The 21,456-nt window shown below is 33.8% G+C and overlaps 1 protein-coding gene across 1 annotated transcript in view; it reads left to right on the top strand.

Annotated features, from left to right (window-relative positions):
- Nucleotides 1-14,751, top strand: part of PCDH17 (protocadherin 17) — an 89,608-nt gene extending 74,857 nt beyond the window's left edge. The window contains exons 5-6 of the mRNA XM_085215777.1: nt 2,007-2,081; nt 10,076-14,751. Coding sequence (XP_085071903.1) covers nt 2,007-2,081; nt 10,076-10,758 — 758 coding nt within the window. The 3' untranslated portion in view covers nt 10,759-14,751. The remainder of the gene's footprint in view (nt 1-2,006; nt 2,082-10,075) is intronic.
- The last annotated feature ends 6,705 nt before the right edge of the window (nt 14,752-21,456 follow it).

Below are 21,456 nucleotides of genomic sequence, written 5' to 3'. Positions count from 1 at the left end.
TAAACAATAGTCTAGGGCACCATCTAATCAAACAATAATGAATATGCTACTTATCATGGCATAGGGAGACTCCATATGAAACTGTTGAATTATTTATTTTCTTTTTCTGAGAAGATATGTCTGTGTCTCTGTGTCCAAAAAGAGTTCCTTAAGATGCCTGAACCTCTTAAGTTGTTTTTTAGTCCTGAGACCAAAAGCATTCTTCCTCCTGCTGGGTCAGATGCACTGCACCTCCCATGAAGTCCAAAGTGTAAGACATTTATATCAGCCTTTTGAAGCAAAGAATGTTACCTAGTGGGCTTTTCCATCTATCAGTATAAAACAGACATTGTCTCATTATGCCTGGTAAAGGAGATTTTAACTGTAAATCCAGGCATGCTGGCAGGTACATGGGGGAAGCTGTATTCCTTTTTTTCACCAAAGTAGCCAGATTTTGAATGATTCAGCATGAGTATTGCCTTTAGAAATATCTTTTCTGTGTGTGTGAGAGAGAGATTCTGTAAAGGAGAACAGCATTTGAAAAGCTTTCATGTGTTGATTCATTATTGGGTAAAATCAAGCTCCTATACAGAACCTTATATTCTTCAATTCAAGAGAATTTACCTATATTCAGAATGTAAGCAGAGCCACCAAAATGTATAGAATCAGATTTCTCTAGGAGCCTGTTTTTCTCCTCAGTTGCACCCTCATCAGTCAATGTCCGTAAACAAGTTGTCACATCCAAATTTGAGACAAGCTTACAAAGCAAAAAGCTTAGTGTTTTGTAATTAAAGATTTGTATGCTGAGATAATTGGCAACTGGTGAGGAAGGCTCACCAGTATAATATATAGCTAATCATTGGTGGCTTGGCAGTGCGACAAAAGGGGATACCTTATTTAAATTACGAAGCTTTTACATCAATATTTTCAGGAAATGTCAACAGCATGGTTATATTTTCATTAAATTTTTCTTTCTTTCCCATACATTGCTTTTGTTTATTATAGTCACTTGTTACCTTTTCTCTGGATGTACAGTCTATCATTATTTGTATAGGATGCAGCAATATGGGGCTGCTTAATTACTAGATTCTTAAACATCACAACACAGTACACAGTGTTAGCTTTTACTAAACATTACAAATTATATATGGAAATTATTTATATTGAAAAAAGCTATGGAACTGCCTTGATCAAGAGAAAGAAAATATGTTATATAAAAGATATTCCTTCTAACAGACCCTCAAACCTATTTCCTTCTGCTAAACACTGCAGTTTCGTCACCTTTCTTTTCCAGGAAGCAGCTTTTGGGCTCTGTAAGATTTACTGTTTAAAACCATGAACTTGTCAAGTCACTAAAGTTGCCTAGTAGACTGCTAAGTGCAAAGCTGGCATAGAGAGTCCATGTGCATTCCTGCCTGCAGCAGTGGAATAGGAAGGGTTTTTATGGCAGGATGGAGAAGAAGCCAAAATATCTTTTCATGACTGCCATATGGTACTTTTGCTGCAAATTATGGAAGGTACCAGTTTGACTTACAGGTGAACTTTAGAAGCCAAAACTGGGTGTCCATTCTCAGCCTCTCCTCTTTCTTCAATAGGAAGAAATTACTACTCAGAGAGGCACTTTTCCTCACAGCTGCCCCAGCCCAGATAAGAAAGCAGATAGTGAAGCATCCAGAAGCATCTCATCCCCTTTCTTCTGGGTGATTTTGTCAAGGTGCTGCAATAGAACATAGGCAACCGTTTCTAAGGCAGCTCACCTCCCATTCTGTTTGCTGGGGGTCGTTGGGATGTCCTTTGCCTTTTCAGGGTGTGGGGCTGGAGTATGTTCTCAGTCCACTGTCTGCTATGAAAGGGCTGTGTTTTTACAGTCACATTTGAGAAGCATATGGATAAATGTCAAAGGGTATGGGCTATGCCCAGAACATGTCAGAATCTGTTTTTTGTGCTTTGGAAATTCTGACAATGTTGGGAATTTTGGAAGCAGAGCCTAGTCCTGTCTGTGACTCACAGGTCTGATTTGCCCCCAGAACAGCAAGGCAGAGGCCAAAGACCCATTGTTGGGATCTGTGGACCAGCCCGTTGTGAGGATGGAAAATTTTCAGGTAATGAAAATGTTTTCTTGCTGTTATGCTGTCTTTAAATAGAAATATGTGATTGCAATTAAATTGTAAATATGAATTCAAAGCATGTTTATGTAAAAAGAAAAAAAATTAAATTAAATGTTCTGTAGTGCTTATTGTATTACTGCAATGTTCCTCCAATATTTATAGTCTTGGGCAGCTGAACTAGAATTAAATCCAAAGACTCACCAGCTTTTTTTACTTTAAAATGCTTTATGCCACGTCAACATTAGAAATACATTCTATTTTATCCTCTGTCCAAAAGACAAGTAAGTAAGCAACCAAGAAAACAAAAAAACAAAGCAAAACAAAACAACAACAACAACAACAACAAAAAACAAAAAACAAAAAAACAAGAAAAGGGAAACTTTGTAAGGATTATAGGCCTCAAATGTTTTGTTTTAATATCAGAAAAAGACCACAAAATCCATGAGGTTTAAAAAAGTGGCATTCTGTTCTTATTTTTCTGCCAGTCATACTGCTAATCTGAGCTACGTAATTGCTTTGCCTAACTGAAAGGAGCCTTTAAACAGCCAAGCCAATATAAATACTCAGAATGGAGACAGCTCTGTTTAATAACAGCAAGCATGTGTATAGAAGTATTTGTTTACCTCTGCTCATTTATGTCAAAATCAATTGTAATTAAACAGAAATCCAACCACAGAAGAAATACTTTAGCTGATTGTTCTTGTCAGAATTGTCATATAGCCATAGTCCTTAGGACACGTCAAAGAAGCCCATTATTTTCCTCTTATAATAAATATCTGCATACTATCCGTCCAGTTCTTCAGTAAAGGCAATTGTCTGTCTCAAATCCAAAGCTTTTCAGGTGTATTTCAGGAATTGAAGTTCTGAAAGGCATAGTTATTTATATTCTCCTTTGGACATGAGGTGTTTATTGTCCATCTGTTTATACATATGTACAGAAAATACAGGCCATATCTATTTCAAATTATTAAAATACACAAAACACCTTATTCTACTAACCTAAAGGAAATACTGTTCCTTTCCATGCCCTTCATAATATGTTTGTGGTCAGACCAGAGAAATATGCACTACAGAACATATACCTTGTTTCATTATTGAGTAAATTATTAGTGGAAATACTTGTAACAATGAACATAAATTCACAAAATCAAGGGTAAAATGATAGGAAGTCAGTGTAAACTGTATATATGCATTCAAATATTAGTCTCTTTCTTTGTAAAGCAAAGCAAGGGTCAGTAAATATGTGAATCACTGCCCACTGTGTAATGCAATGAAGAATAGAGTTTTTCAAAAGTGAAGGTGGATAGCAGTGTGCAACTACAAGCTTCAGAAAGAATATACACTTTTGTGGATCAGTCCTCTGGTGTATTTTTCATTTGGAGCTGTTATCATTGAGGCATTCCAGTAAACCATACCTGAAAATTATTGATTATTTTTTAGCTTCCATATTTACAGAAAAGAAGAGGAAAAAGTCACATCTATTAGAAGAAGCTATTAATGTGATAGTAAAAACTAAGTGTCACCTGTTGAAAGAGAGGTAAGGAGTAAATGAGGAAGACATCTGGAAGAATAATTTGCATTGCCTAGGATAATCAAACATAACAAAATGTTCACTGTTATTTATGTATTTATTTATACAAATACTAATTTAATCTTCACTGATGAGCATATGTTCGTAAAGAGGAACACTTTTGTTTTACATTTTGTGAGTAACAAACTCATGGAAAAGAATGTACATAAATGACCATTTACCAAGTCAAATCTTATAAATTATGACGCAAATTGTGTCTGCCTTGCTTCATTTCAAACACAATTTGATAAAAGCATTTACAGGTTTAGGGAGGAAAATGAGTTTATATGTGTATGCATGTGTATGTCCAGGCTTGTGTGAAGGTAATATACACATACATACAAAAATATATTTTAAATCTGATTTTCATTATGCTCAAACCTTCACGTTTCTCATTGCATTACATGGTGTATTTTTATACAGACTACAGTGTTCTTCATCTTACGTGACTTCTTGGAAGTTTTAATATGCTGAGGTTCTATGTACAGGGATTGCTTACTTTTTATTTGCTTTGCAGCTTCATGTATGTGTGTGCAATTAAAATAATTAGGGTCCAATTTAATTGGAAAACTATTAATTTATGAAGTCAGTTCGGCTAAAGTAAGTCACTGTTGTGTTTTTTGCTTTTCTTAAGATAAAAAATTACAAATTTCTCTGTTATCATTATGCAAATTTTATGTGATTAATAAATTCAATTGCAATATCTCAGTTTTAGCTATTGAAGGGAGCTAGATATCCAAAACATTAATTAATTAATTAGTAAAATATGCTTACAGTGAAATCATTGTGAAACCTGTATTTAAAGGTATTCATGGTATTTTTGAGGAAAGAATAGAAAATTAAATAAGACCATCTTTTGCATCAAACTTGATACAGAATGCAGATGTTAATTACTAACTTCTCTGGTAAGGCAGAATAAAATACGTAATATATGTATTTACACTAAAATACATACCTTGTATTGCAATTTATATTTTTCCAACATTTTTTTTTCCCCTAAACCATCTTAAATTTCAGTCCAGTGAAAGTTTCCTATCTAGGTGACTGTTGTTTCCAGACAGCTTCTTTCTTCTTTCTTTTGATGGCAGATAATTTAGCAGTTCTATTTTCGTGTGTGTTCTCCCTGAAGTGCATGAAGCACTTCTGACTGTTTACCCTTAGAGCTCCAGAGAGTTTGGAAAACCTCTAGGCTGCTTCTGTTTATTGTACACACTTGAACTGTTAAAGGTTTATTTTCAACTCAAGGAAGACAAGCATAGAAATAAAGACCAATGGTACATATTGCTCTACCAGTGCATCTTGATGTACAGTGCAATGTTTTACCTATTTTATGTATATATATTTATATATGTACCTTTAAATTTATTCAGTTTTCTCATAAACACTAATTTGGCCTTTGGTGGTGATAGTCCATTTCATATTTGTAGTTTCTACTGCTAGTACTAAGAGGACCTGCTCGATTTTTCTCACTGTCTGTTATATGTAGCAGGCAAAATGACAAGCTAATAGTGAGAGGAGTGGCTTATAATATATGATAATCAATATTTGAAATCCATTTTCCACAATGTGATGCAAAAATAGTGAAGTGAAAGACACAGTTTTTCAAAACTAGAATACTAAAGCTCATGAACCTGCCATGAATAGGTGATTTTCACTTCAAGGTCAATCAGGACATTTTTCTTCACAAAACTGCCTTCTTTTTTTGGCTTCATATTTAATTCTCTCACTGCTAAGGTGCCCGAGGATCGGAAATGGAAAGTTAGTCAATACTATGAGTATGAATGCAATCCTGCTATAGCAAATGCAGAAAGTGAGAAGAGGAAGGAAGATGTGACATGCAATATACATTATATATATGCTATATGTTATATATCTCTTCTACTTAAAGACATTGGCAGTAAAATTTGTATTTTTACTGATGCCAATGAATAATGCAAATACTGCAAGTTATCCTCGTATTCAGTGTATGTGTGCACACATGAAGTAATAAATTCAAATCATAGAATGTAACTCAGTGACAAAATTAAATGAATCAGTTTTGAAAACCTCAAAGCATAGTTTTTGGCACACTACTAAGTACCTAGTGTAGTTAATGCATTTCTAGTGGCTGAGAACTTCTCTGATCTCCCTCTTTCATCTCAGGTTTGTTCATTTCATTCTCAGTTTGGGGAATAATTTTATTAGCACAGTACAGCCAGGTTTTAAAATAAGAGTGGAAAAATGAATCTCTTATTACATAAGTTGTTCAGCTCTGCATTTTATATGTATATAGGTTGCTCTGAAAGTAATGCCTCATATTTATTTCCATGGAAACTACAACAGATATGAAGAATACAATAACACTATCTGAAAGAGCAAACTTGAAGCTGCAAAACATTATTTTTGAATGCAGACACCACCGTTAGCTATGCATTTTCACCAGTGATGAACAAGAGACTGCATGCCATGATCATAAAAATGTGTACGACCATCCGGAATCTGGTTTGTCTTTTGTGTCACTGTCACCTCTGCTGAAATGTACCACCTACCATCTCACTATGCTTATACTCACTCCTTGATCTCTGTAACCATTCAGCAAGCACTGATGAATAACAATGGAAGTAACTTTTTCTGCATGTAGTTCAATAACACCCCTTTGTTTCATATGCACATTCATGTCAGACATCATTTTGTCAGAGTGCCTCTCTGCTGCCATCTGTCACATAGCAACAAAATGAAATGAAATAGTGGCAGGCAGATTCAACCTCTTTTGCCATTACCACCAACTGACATTGGCCTCTGATGTCATGGGCCAAGGTAATAAAATAGGAGATACTACTTTTAGAGCAGCCTTTCTATATATGTTGAATGTAGAAAGTAGAAAATTATGAAAGATAGTTTTAAGATAATATAACACAAAACTAGTGGCTGAAGGGCTGTAAAAACTGTGAACTCTCAATGCATTAAATATGATTATTATGTTTTACAGACAGTACTACATTCTATTTATGTATTTATTTGTTTTCTGTGAGATATAAAGGAAAAAAGATTATTTATGATTTCACAAAATAATTTAAAAGAGAGCAAAGTGACAGGGAGAAATCTTTGTTCATTGATTATGCAGTACCGAGCATTTAACAGCTTCTAACAAATGCATCATCTTTTTTAATTTTTATTTTATTTAAAGGAATTGAAATTATATACATTAAAAAAATGATGCAAAAGATAGTTAAATTTGCAAAATAAAGCAGTTAGTTAGCAAAAATAAATTAATTTCCTAGAGAATCCTTTAAAAGAACCAAAAATTTTACTCAGCACTGTAGTGCATTCCATAGAAGAGTAAAATAATAAGAAATCTTAAATGAAGCAGTTATTATTTCTCACTACTATCTAGACCCACTTTTTATGCCAGAGGCTATATTTACCAGAAATCCATTCCATAGTATTCAGAGAAAGAGAAAAAATAGCAGAAACAATTTAGAGAAAATACTTGCAAAATCTAAAATTCCAGAATTATTATAGAAAGGTCTTGGTTTGCATTGGCCATGGAGCACTTTTTTTTGTTTATTAGTTTATTTCTGTTGGATTTCTATGCATACTAAAAGCCAACCAGACTTCAGCTTTCATTATCTATTGCCCATTCCCTGTTAAAACTTGAAAATTTGAAACCTTCTTTTCCAGTATTTTTGCTCTATGTCCCATTTAAAATATTGTGGTTTGATTTGTTTGAAATGCAGCAGCTGTTTGAAGCTGTGGAAGCTCTGGAAAACAAGACTCAAAAATCTTAGTGGAGGTGAACGAATGGTTGGAATGAGGTGTCTAAGTTGTCCTTTATATGTATGAAACTTATACCTACATTTTTCATTAAGCAATTGTCCTATATTTGTTGTGCCTGCAGGCATGAGTGCCAATTTCATCTCATTCGAGTGAAGCAAAATCAGAACTTTTCCTAGTTCTGTCAGTGTGTTACAGTCTTAGGGCTGGGAATGTATTTTCATCTTGCTTTTCATTATGACTACTTCAGCTTGTATTGTACGCTAAAGTCAGCATGAAGCTTCCTTATCCTTGGAGATCCCCTACAAATTTTATCTTTAAAGCATACATGTTATATTCTCTTCCTCAAAAATCACTCTGTATCCTTCTGTACTTCACTCTCTTGCTTTTGTTATTTCTTTTCTGAAAGTCTTATACCATTCTTAGATTTAAGGAAGGAAAGAAGGAAAGTAGTATTTATACAGAATGACAATTTTTTTTTTTAATAACTGTATTAAAAACTCACAGATCTAAGTAAATTTTGAGTAACATATCATTTTCTTATCATAAGTAACTAAATATGTTAGATTTAAAATTAGACAAGCCCATAAAATAAACCAAAGCAAAACAAAACATAATAAAACAAAAGTAAAAACAAAATTGAATTGATTCTTCTTTTTAAAATTTATTATTATTATTATTGTTGTTGTTGTTGTTATTGTTGTATTTATTTTATTTATTAGACTAGATATTAGGAAGAAATTATTTACTGTGAGGGTGGTGAGACACTGGAACAGGTTGCCCAGATTGGCTATGGATGTTCCCTACCTGGAAGTATTCACGGCCAGGCTGGATGGAACTTTGAGCAACCTGGTCTAGAGGGTGGTGTCCTTGCCTATAGCAGGGAGTTTGGAACTAGGTGATCTTAAAGGTCCTTTCCGTTAAGATTTTTCTTTTTAAAAAATTTTTCCTTTAAGACCCAAACCAATCTATGATTCTATGATTCTATGAATTACCTCACTCCAATTTAACTGATCATTGTGATATAAGACAATTTTGAGTAAATTTAAGCCATATTGTATTCATGTCTTTTTATAAATGTGAGCAAATTTACTTACACTATTGGATACTCAAAAAAGAAATGATTCTTCTATGTCAGGTTTATGAAGTGCAACTGTCCATGAATCTAGTGGTTATTTATAGACACCATAAGATTATAGGGGGGTTATTTTCTAATATGAAAAGATTATGATCTGTTAGAATTTGTCCTATCATCAGATCAAGAAGTTTGTTCAGCTTTTGTAAAGACCTGTTGTGGATGTCTCTGCAAATGTGTATAATTAATCCTGACATATACACATACACATGCATATTTACAGGCTTTTATTTATTTATTTATTCATAATTTAAAATCCAACTGGAATTTAAGGCATTTTGTATGTACTGAATTCCTAAAATCAAATTTGAAGCCCATATGATCACTCTGTTGATCAAAATACTTAATAGCAATTTGTGGCTGATCAAAAGCTAGAGATACTAAAAGGATTTATGGGGTCAGCACTGATTGGAGAGTACTTAACAAATCAAGAAAGAAATGAAGGTAATTTGCATCATAGCTGTCATTCCTGAAAAGAAAACAAAACAAAACAAAAACAACCAACCTTCACAAAATCCATGTTTAAAGCACATTTCTGGAATTTTCCTGCTTCCTGAAATTGAGTTAAAGTCATGTATACAGTTTCAAAATGGTGAGTCGTGGTCCAAACATATTCTGTTACTTCAAAAATGCAGTCAAACTAAGGTTTTTAAAGCCTTGTAGGATGGGAAGTATTAAAATTTATGTTCTAGAAATGTAGTGAATTTTAAAAAAAAAAAGTATTTAACTGTATTCTTTTAAAGAAATAAGAATATAGAAATCCTACAATCATTATCATTTCAAATAGTATGTCATGGTTTGTCATTCTTCCAAATCATATATATTGAGCAAATCCATTTTCAGTTATTGCACCAAAACAAAAATGGTAAAGCTGATTACATCCATACTTGTGTCTAATAAAATTGCAATATGCACTTTTTGACAAGCTTATATTTAATTCATTCTGGATGAAAAATTCTAGTTCTCTGTTCTCAGCAGGAAAAGTAGGCTTTTTAAGAAAACCTTTTTATTCCGTGACTGTCATACAACATAACAATTATAAAAGAAATGGAGGTGACAAAAATGAAAAGCCAGCTTGCTGATTCTTGTGAAGTGTTTGTATTTCCAGAAAGGCAGTCATTGCTCAGTTATTTGATTTGAAAAATTAATCCTGATAATGCCTTTTGAGTTCTTTAAGTATTACTCACTATTTTCTAGGATGAGTTTTACAGAACAAAGCCTAACAGATTTCTACAGCAGATTAGTTTACAGCTGAAGCTCAGTTCCTCTGAGAATGATTCTCTAATGACCCCTTTTTACTTCCACTGGGCTGTGTGAATGCTTTAATACATAGAGAATAGCATTAAATAAATCTAATGTCTCAACTAGTAGATCTATGTCATCCTTCTGAAATATTTTAATTATACTTTTCTTTTTCTCCATAGTTAAGACACCAGATGTCAAGTAAGTCCATCACAAGTTGATCATAGATACTTCATTAAAGAAATCCACTTATAACTAGAGTTTTTCTCTTTCTCCTTTGTTTTACAGAACAAGAAGAATGTGTTAACTGCACAGATGAATGCAGAGTGCTTGGTCATTCTGACAGATGTTGGATGCCACAGTTCCCTGCAGCCAGCCAGGCTGAGAATGCAGATTATCGCACAAATCTCTTTGTACCCACAGTTGAAGCTAATGTTGAGACTGAGACTTACGAAACTGTGAACCCCACTGGGAAAAAGACTTTTTGTACATTTGGGAAAGACAAGAGAGAGCACACTATTCTCATTGCCAATGTTAAACCTTATTTAAAAGCCAAACGTGCCCTGAGTCCTCTGCTTCAGGAGGTTCCCTCAGCATCGAGCAGCCCAACCAAGACATGTATTGAGCCTTGCACCTCAACAAAAGGACCTCTGGATGGTTGTGAAGTGAAATCAGGAGCCTTGGCTGAACCAAACAGCCAGTACTTGTCAACTGACAGTCAGTATCTATCGCCTAGTAAACAGTCAAAAGACGCTCCCTTCATTACATCAGATCAGATGGCTAGGGCCTTTGCAGATGTGCATTCCCGAGTGAGCCGAGACTCGAGTGAGATGGACTCTGTTCTGGAACAGTTAGACCGTTCAGCCCGGGATCTAGGCAGGGAGTCGGTGGATGCCGAGGAAGTTGTGAGAGAAATAGATAAGCTCTTGCAGGACTGTCGGGGAAATGACCCTGTGGCCATCAGAAAGTGAGGGGGAAAATAAGGACAGGCTGGCAGTTACGTTCCTCTTCTGCTGATTAAAACTAATTAAATACAAAAAAAAAAAATCCCCTGGTTGTAACAGATTTACAGGAATGAAGGAAGACCAATGCTGCTTTAAGGCTTTTAGTGAACATCTGAAGTGCCCACAAGTATGTTCTTTTCACTGCTCTTTCTTTTTGACAGATAACACTGGTTTCATTTTGACCAAACTTTCATTAGGACAGAGTCAAGTACACAAAGAACTATATCAATGAAGGAAAGACGGTGCCATTTTGACAATCTGATAGGAAGGTGTGAGAAAGGTGGAATGGAAATACGTCTGATACTTTAAGACTGTCCTCAATAGCTGATGCTGACTTTACTGTTTACGTATAAACCCCAAGAAAAACAGGGTTGAATATTTCTATTCTGTGGTGGATTGCCAGCAGTCACCACAGGCTTCTACGGAAAGTCCTAAAAGAGTTCTTGTAGTAGTCCAAGAGACACCAAACATTAACATTCATTTGTGGTAAACATTTATGTACAAAGTTATCTGCCACAAATAAGAGAGGAAAGAAAAAAAAAAAAAAAGAACAAGAAAACAAAAACACCACCATTACAGATCATTATTCAACCAGACATATCCTGATCATCAGTAAAACACTTCATATCATATTAAAGATTAAATGTAAAATGATATAGTCCATCTTGTTCTGCACACACATCAGCTAATTCACTTGAAAAAGAAGAAAAAAAAATAGTATCTATTTAGCATTTTAGTGTCCAACAAAACTATAAATAGTAGTAAGTTAAAAAGAAAAAAGAGGAGAAAAATACATTTTAAAAAGTTACCTTTCAGGGTAATACACAAAATAAATTAATGTTCTTAACACTTTTTAATTCATTTGTGGACACTAAAATAGCTCAGGAAAGTGAAAATGTCTTAGACATCCACACAAATCACACGATCATATAAATGTGCAAATGTAAGAAGATTCAGTGTGTTTACATCAAATGACATATTTTTATTGATTTATTGCAGATTCAGTGCATATGAGCCAAATTGTTGAGTGTATAAGAGCTATATTGTGTATTTTATTAAATTAATATATAGTTGTGTTGCAAAAATATTTGGGCTTATATTGTAAATGGCAAGTGTTGCCTCAGTAGCTGTCGAACTCTATGAGTTTTGTTTTTTCCTGCTTCCTTTTCCCCATGGATTTTGGGAAGCAGTGGCTCAGAGCAAAGTCTCTTGTTTAATGTATGGTCTACGAAGTACTGCAGTACATAATCTGTTCAAAATGTGTTTGAGTGAGCTGATGGAGCTAACTGAACGGCCTACAAATATATCCATCAGTCATGGTTTTGTGCAAGTCCTTGTAGAAGCTTCTATTGCAAATTCATGTTTAATAACAAAAATTACTCTTGAACCAATACCTGGAACGTTCTTATTTATTTTGATTTGTTTTATTTTGTTTTCCCCAAATATGTGCAGCCAGCCTGTTTAGTGTAGGATATTTGATTGACTTCTTAAGAAATGTCACCCTTTTCAAAGTTTTGATATTTAGCTGAGAGATCTGAAACGTATGTCAGTGCCAAAACTTGTCAAGGCATGAGCAGTATTTTCTCTTTTCTTTAGCCTGTGCAATTGCTTCCTGCAGTTCTAACTATACACTGTATATTTTGGGGGATTGTTTCTGGTTTTGTTTTCATTTGTTCTGAAAAATATTTGCAGAATAATTTGGGAGAGCTTCAACTTTTTTACTGTGTTTTCTAAGGGCATTTCTATTGCATTTGAAAAATTTAAAATTGCCTTCAGATGAAAGTTTAAAAAATCAACCCACATTCAGAATGAACTAGCACAGAACAAGAAAAAAATGTTTAGCTCAGGATCTGTCCCCCATATGCTTCAGATACTGTGTTGGACATAAAACTACAGCACATTGTTTAAAAACAGTATCTGTTTTTAAATTAAACAAAACCTCTACTATAAAAAAACATATATAAAAGATTTTATTTAATTTAGTTTCACAATCTCAAATATCACAAAGCCATACTTTTCATCAATTCAAGGAATAACATTCATCCAACTTTTTTCGTGTTGATATTACCATTAAAGGGTGATTTCACTTAGTCAGTACTACAATTAATTGTGTTTGGTTGTTGGAAACACTCATTCCCGTTTGCTTGTAGCTCCTGCTGTTAAAAAAAGTCTATGAATACATGTAAGCAAATGATCTTGTACATGTTTTATCAAGCTACTCTCCATGTTTTGGACAATTTATGTAACTAAAATGTGGTGTTGTCTGTGTTATATATATTTCTTTCTTTTTGGCCAGAAGACCCAAGATTGATTTCGCTTGATAGCTTGATAGCTTAAAATTCCATAGTGGAGAGGATTTCTTATTGTTTGAACAGTCTCTTATACGTATTTCTGTGGTGCTCATCACTTCAGTGTCTGCGCACCAAGTCTTTAGCTCTGCCAGTGAGATCCATTATTCAGCAAAATCTAAGCCAGTATGTAAATGCAGTCAAGTGATGGAGATTTGTGTATTTTATAAATGATTTTAACACTGAGTAACAGATTGTACAATTCATTGTATATGTCTGAAGACATAAAACCACAATATTCTGTGAAAGGGCTGTGCCAATGTAAGAGGAATTTACCTTAAGGCTCTCTGTCACTAGTGATTTACTAGCTTTAGTTGTTTAACACATTATCTGTATTTAGTAGTGATTATTTATTTACCACGGAGGTAATTCAGAATTCATGACTCACAGCTTTATGGAAGAGTTTAAGAAATCTTACTTTTATTTAATTTGGCCAACAACTGCCTTGTGTTGTAGATCTTTAGCATACTGCTTCCAGTAAGCATATCCCTGGTTAAAAAATCTGTTTCATAATTTAGGATTGATACATAATGTATCAACAAACGAGCAGAGCATATACAATGTGAGTTTTGCTGTTTGAGTCAAAATGAATATGATTACGTGTGAAGGAAGTGTCATCTGAAGTACCACAAACAAAAGAATTAGAACATTTTTTCTCTCTTTGGTATCTTTGCAATCACCACTGGAGAAAGAGACAGCAATGGAAGATGAAGTTGAGTTATTTCTCTCATTCCTTATGTATATGTCTTATAAAACTGAAATAAAATATCTGTCACATGACTATAGAGAGAATGATTGAGCTAAGGGAAACCAAGTTAAAAAACTAATAAAATTGTACTGTACACTGTGAATAGAACATAAGGCATTCTGTTTTATTTTGTTTATTATTTTTATTTTTTAGATTAATGAAATCAAACAACTGAAAGTTCCTTAAAAGACTGGCCAATCAAATCAGGATTCTAAATCAGATCTTTTCTTTCTTCCTCTTCTTTCCTGGAATACTTATCAGGAAAGAGAGTCTTCTTAACTATGATTTGCCACTTGAGATATTAGATTTTAAAGTCCAAGCCATATCCAGAAGTCAAAAATTGCTCACAGTGGAGCAAGGTACATCATTCAAACAAACTTTCAACTCTTTGTTGCCTAACGGAATGGAAATTGCTAAGGTCAAAATGGAGTCAGAAACCAGCATAATGTGCACCCATTCATTATTATTTAATTACTTTATTTTGAAATTAGGCAGTGATTATTATTTCATTAATTGAAGTGGGAGTTTTGGCTATCAAGATTTACTGAAGTGTAATTGAGTGAAACTTGATTAAGATTTTGACTTCTCTGGCCCAGTAGTGCTACAGGTTGGCATTCGCATCTATCAGTCCCTGTCTCCCCATATGGCTCAAAGTTGCACCAATGACTAGTGAATGACACATACACACTAAAAATAAAACAAACAGGAAAAAAAATAAACCACACAAATAAAAGCAAACAAACAAATCCACAAACAAAAACAGCATACATTGTATTAATTATTTCAACCGCTATTGTTCAATGGCTGTGTTTAATGTGACCTATCTGGAAAATGAGGACTACGAATAAAAAGCGATTACTAATAGTGGTGTTTCCTGCTTTTGCATTCATTAACACGAAGAAGAAAAGTGTTAAACACTGCATACCACAGGGAGCCTGATGGTAATTACTTTGGAAAAGCAACTTGTGGCATTGCGGCTGTTACAGCTAGTTATCAGTTTGCCAAAAAAATGACAGTTCCTGCTTCATTTATTAGAAATGTGTAACTGTTTTCTCTCAACAGGAAGGTAGTGAAGAGCTTTCATCAAGCTGGGTAGGTTTATCTTTTAAGCAGCTGATGTGCTGAATCCCTACAGGCTGTTATTTGCTCACAGGTATATGGAGCTGAGTAAAGGATAGTTTGGTTCAGTACACTGGTTTGAGTTCACCAAATACATTATAAAATGAGGATAGAAGTTTTCAAAGGCTATCAGCGCAACAAGAAAGTTCAAAATATATCCGAATATACAAGCAGATAGAATACCTTACAATCTAAAGAATGTAAGCTTGTTTAACTTTTATTTATTTATTTTTTATTATTTTTTTTAATGTGTCTTTCTTATGGGCGTGTAATAGAGAAAAGTAATTTATTTCATTTTCCTATAAACAACGTGACAAATGCTGAGAAAATACAACTGAGTCCTACGTCCAGCTGACTGAAGTTGTTATAATTTAACACCTTGGTTAACCGTTTTCATTTTTTGAAAAAGAGAAATGCTATGTTCGAGCCTCATGAATTCCTCAGATTGTGTGGTTCTTGTTTTTTGCTCCTGTGTAATGTAACAGTGATATCCCAAATAATGTAAAGCATCTCCACTTGAATACTATTATTTTTATTTTGTTATTAATAACTTAGTATATAGGCATTCCTTTTGATATCTAAATTGCATCATAGATTGTTCAGAATACCACAGGTTTTATGAAGATATGTGCTAGTCCTGCACGCAGAATTACCTTCTAGCCACTCTATGTTTTCTTCAAGGCCCTTTGCCCCAAACAAAACCAGCCTGCATCTAATTAGTGGCTATCCCAAGCATACAAAACCCCTATTATTTCCTTCCTTATTTTTTTTTTCGTACTACATATATTTGTCATTCTACAGAGTGAATTCCAAAATCTAGGAAGCCACTGTCTGTGCAGAGCCCTGCCAGAATGTATCTTATGCTGCTGAAAGCATTATTGGATGTGGGTTGTTGCTGTCTTGCTGTCTGTAATTCAGAGCTTGGCTGGATCCACAGTATATGCAGAACAAGTCATAAACCATCCTGGCTTTTCTTTACCCACAATACAGAGTCATTGATTTCTCATTTGGAAGGTAGCCAGCCTGTCAAACAAAGATTCTTAGATCTCCTGTAAGCCAGCCACATATAACTGCTTCAGGATGTTCACTCATGGGATAAATGCCATGTCTTTATCCCTTACTGAGTCTAAGTCATAAAAGCAGCTGAAAGCTTATTTCTTCAGTTAGTAATGTTTCCCTAAAAATTATATTTCTCCAATGGAAACAAAGGATGGCTCTCTGCTGTATGTATAGCTTAATTTGTGAAATGTCACCAAAGTACCAGTAGTACATATAGAAATGAATCAGAGAATTAATGAGCCATCTTAAACATTTCTGAGATGTATATTCTATAATACATATGTTATGATTCAGGGAAGAGAGCACATTATCTTAGTTTATTTATTGCTAATGGTTCCTGATAATGCCTGGCTCACAAAAATCTTTTGTTCAAGTTTTGAAGAAGTACTTTTCTCCCCATCTCTGGGAGACTGATTCCTTAATAATGAATGAATGGATGGATAGATAGATAATAAATAAATAAATAATGATAATAATATTTTTCCTTAATTTAGGGATTCTTCCCTTAGGTCTTTTGGATTAGAGATTTTATTTGGACAGTAATTCAAAATGTCCATTCTGCAAGAATGCAAGAATGTGAACATGGCTTGAAGCTCAGACTATTGAACAACAGATTTAGATTTTGACTTGCTGGAAAATTGAATAATTAAAATTCCCTATCTGAAAATATTTTGTATTTAATGCCTTGAAGTTCATGAAATTCTTATTGTAACTTACTGAACTGCTGTCAGAGAACTAGGGGATCAGCAAGTCAGTTATCCTCAACTTTTTCCAAGTTAAAACCAACATTTGAGCTTCTGCAATAAAGCAGTTGATTGCTCATGCAGTTCAGAAAGAATGTTTGTAATGTTTCTAAATAAGAAATAGTGCTTAACAAATCTGCAATTACATTTTGTAATAGCTGCAAATTTTCTATCATTTCAGGGCAATCACATACGGAACTCTCTTTATTGGACTGATTTGAAAATGATAAAAAATGGGTTATTGGGCTGGCATGAAAATTAAAGTGGAAACACAATATATGTCTGAGCACGAGAAAATAACATTTATGTATTTATTTTATTCATGTCTCTAGTAAGATGTTCTATGCATCTTATTTTTAACCCTTTTAAAACAGACATGCTTTGTGATGCTACATGCTATATATTATAAGCATATGACATGTCCTTTTGAATACTTTACATTGCAAATTTATCTCAGTAAAGAATTCATACATCATTCTATATAATTGAAAACTAATAATAATACTTGCAGATAAAATCTCCATTTATTTCTTAAAATTCAAATTGTTTTAAAACTTGATCATATTATAGTTGCTAAAATATTAAAGCATATTTTTATTTTGCAGTTAAAGCACTTATCTTTTTATGGACAAATTCTTCATTCACACTTTTGAGTTCAATGGGAGATCCTTTTAAAAGGAATATTACAATTCTTAAACTTGCCAGCTCTAAATCAGGCTATTTCTGTAACAATTAAACATGCAGCTATTGCTGAAAAAAATAGCTAATTTTAGCATTTTTAAATGAAAATATGAAGAAATTAAGCAGCAGACATATATTCTGAATAAGTATTTAATATCTTCCAACTATACTATGGATCATGTTTGTATTTAATTACCAGTGCATTTTTAGCATCTTTCTCAAACCATATGACAAATTGTATTTATTCTTAGTATTCTTTGACTTCCTACACTTCACGCCATAGGTATGATTTTCTATATCCTTGTGTCTCATTCTATATGAAGAACAAAATGAATGTAGCCATTGCTATATTATTTAATAATAATTTGTATAACATCAAGTGAATATAGTAAACATAGCAGAAAATAATACATGTGAAGATATTTTGATAACATTAATATACCATTATAAGAGATTTAGAAAAGAAAACATTAACTGTTAATGAGCTGTAATTTTTGACCATAAGATAAACTTTTTAAAAACATTGAGGTTTTGCCTCAATTCAAATTACGTGGTAGCAGAAGACTTCAAAATAAATGCCCTGTCAAGACAAACTCTGGGTTTCTTTAGTGCTATCTGCTTCTAGAAACCCAGCTGTAAAAAGTAACATGAGGTTTGGAACATTCAGTAGAATAATTTCCGAATCAATCCACTTTTAAAAAAGACTTCTCCAGAACTTATTAATAAACTCTGGACTGCTAAAACTTAAAACCACTTCAAATTCAAAAGTTGTGGTTGAAGAAAGATATCAAGATAGAGAAGGAAAAACAGTAAGATATTTTGAACAGACTCACATTTCCTATTTGTTCTTGTCTCAACCCAGAGGAAGTGCCATATTATTGCAACAGTGGGAGCAGTAAGAACAATTGTAGGATGTTTGAATGAATCAAGCACTGTTCTTTGAAGAGCTTTCCTAGTAGTTTGCCAAACTTAATGTGAGATCAAGAATGCAAAACTGAGTCAGCTCTACTGATAACCAGTAGTTCTCTAGTTTAAGGAGTTGTTTCTATCACCTCCTTCCTGGAAGCAATTAAAATGTCTATGGGCAATGACAACATGCAACTGTGAGAAGCTACCAGGTGCTGCAGCCAAATCCTGAATAACATAGCTTCTTGAAAGTGGATGCCAGCTCTCCTCATTTACTTTCTTTATTTTCTTCATCCTGGGTATTTGTAAGGCATACTAGAAAATGCTAGTCCACATTTCCAAGCCTTGAAGGGTGGTCTGGAGGAAGACCAATCCTTGCTCAGTAAACGTATTGGCTAGCACATAATGCATTTTTACAGCCAGTTAGAATTGTATTTGAAGAACCATGTTTGCTCAGTTTGGGAATTTCTTTAATTACTGTTTTTGTTTCATTTTATACAGAATCCAGAAAGTCTTCAACATTGGTGAAGCTGAAAGCATGCTCATTTTTAACTGCAACATAAATATTAATCACAATCACCAATCCAGGCTGAGGATTTTATCTGCTTAACATGCACAAATATGCAACAATTATGTAAAAATTGAAGTTATTATGAGATGTAATTAATACACTGTGTTACCAACTGACTCAAAGTACTTTGCTCAGCATCCTTAGCTTTAAAGACTAGTGATGGTGAAATGCATACCAAATTCAGTAAAGCACATCATCATCCCTAGGATTTCTCTTCCAGTAGTGAATTACATTACCATCTACAACATGTGTTGTTGTCTCGTTGTATTTTATTTGAGCTGGAATCATGCTATTAAAAAACAAAACAACAACAACAACAACAACAACAAAAACCCACAACAATATAATTGCTGATTTACCACCACTGCTCAATTTAATTCAGTTCTTAATGATCCATTTGCATAACAAAATTTGCATTTTATTTCACAGAAAATGGTATGATTCCACCTGCCTTACCTCAGATAATGTGTCAGAAAGGGAAAGCAATGATATGGGAAAAGAAGTGAAAAGTCATTTAGCTTTCTTAAAACAAGTATTGAAGGAATAGAGAGTATAGATGCACTGTCTTCATAGGCAAATCAAAGGCACACAGAAACCTTGACTTCCCTCAGTTCCATCCCCTAGCTTCAGTTTTATTGGGCTTTCACAGTTCAGAAGTAGTAATTTTAAAATGTACTGCTATAGCATACCACCATTCTCATAAAATTTTATTCATTGTGAAGACTGACAGAGAACATGAAAAGATATACATAGACATATAGTGCCTTATCAAACTGTAATATCACTTAAAATAACTGTCTTTCTATTGAGTTGGACCTAATTCAGACACTAGAGATCACAGACAAATTACAAGCTATTACTTCCTGCTCACAATGAGGTGATCAAAATAGTAACAAATTAATGATATTTTTTTGATAGACTTTTTATATGTATTTTTGCCATTCCTTCAAGGCTCAAATCCTATGGGTGACAGCTGTCATTTTGCAGGTGACTCCCCCAACAGATGGAAAGGGCTTTGTTTCCCAGAGAACACTGACAGGTTATGATTTCCAGAGCTTTTAATCATTTTAACAAAACTTGCACACATCTGTCAATTATTCTATTTAGTGATGTTAATAATACAGTAATCTGAGAATGACAAAGAACACTTTTCTTCTTGTGAAACCACAACTTTTCCATCAAGACTAAAGAAGCAGGAAAAAAATACCTCTGAGATGCTGTTTTCTTTCAAATAAGTGAATATAAGTACCAATATTTATAATAACAGTGACATTTTATTTTTGTGGTACCTGCCCATAGAGCTTTCACCTCCTCACAAGCTATAGAGAAGCTATAAATCATTAAAACTTACAACAGATAAAACACGACAAGCTGGAATCACATGAATAATTAAAACCAAAGTCACTCTGCAGAACTGATCATTTTGGTCAGGTACAGACATGGGCCCTTGTTGTGGTGCTTTTTCTGATCCTGATGGCAAGTACCTCAAGCTCCCATGACTTTAGAACAGAAGCAGCAGAAGTGTGCATACGAGCAGATGTGTTAGTTCTCCTCATGACTAAAACACTGCAAACTCATACATTAGAGACCTGAGGCCAGAACTCCCCATATAAAACAGATATTTAATCACAGTGGAATTGCAGAACATTTACATAGCAGTGACATAAACTATACAGAGCAATAATAATGGGTTTCTTTTGGATATTCATGCATATAAATACAATATCAGCAAAAAAAACTAAGCATTTAAATTACAAACTTTAAGCGAATTGAAAATATTTTCACAGTATCTCATAGTTGTATTCCTTTTAGTATGATAGTTCTTTTTGTTTATCTTTTACTTATTATTACTACTGCAGTACCTATTGCAAAAGGTAAAATAGTCACATTCATTTACAATACATCCAAAATTTAATTGAACTTTTGTAAAAGAATCCTTCCAGCTTTCAGCAAAGTTATGCTTTTAAGACTATCCCCAGTGTAAAATCTTCTCACTATCAGGCTGTTCTTAATACTGTTTAATATCATTACAATCGTACCTGAAGGAGTCACAGATTTTTTTAAATCACTAATTGCAAGTAATGAAGTGATTCCTTTTTCAAAGGGTTGATAAAAACAAACCAAATCTAAATAATCCAATATGTTGGACAGAGGAAATCTTATTATCTCCAGATAGTCACAGCTCTACTAAGAAGACTGAAAATTTACAGGTTACAGTAAATTATCTATGTAGGTAGGTACGTTACCTACGTAGGTACGTAATAGGTACTGGAGCTGGAAATTTAACTTTGATTTCCTGAAAAGCGCAGTCCAGACCAAAAAATATTATGATCTTTTTATTTTTTGGTAGCCCAGATAGATTATTGATCAGAAATTCAGTTACTAGAATTTAAACTTCTTTCACACAGTTTAACACTTCTGCAGCCTTTAATGATTATTCTGTATGCTCTGTGTAATTTCTCTTCCATTCTTCTAGTGGCAAAATAGGAA

Source organism: Meleagris gallopavo, chromosome 1, assembly GCF_905368555.1.
Source record: "Meleagris gallopavo chromosome 1, MGAL_WU_HG_1.1, whole genome shotgun sequence".
In the NCBI taxonomy this organism is placed as follows: domain Eukaryota; kingdom Metazoa; phylum Chordata; class Aves; order Galliformes; family Phasianidae; genus Meleagris; species Meleagris gallopavo.
The sequence above is the reverse complement of the archived record's forward strand: the minus strand, read 5'-3'. Positions and strand labels throughout refer to the sequence as shown.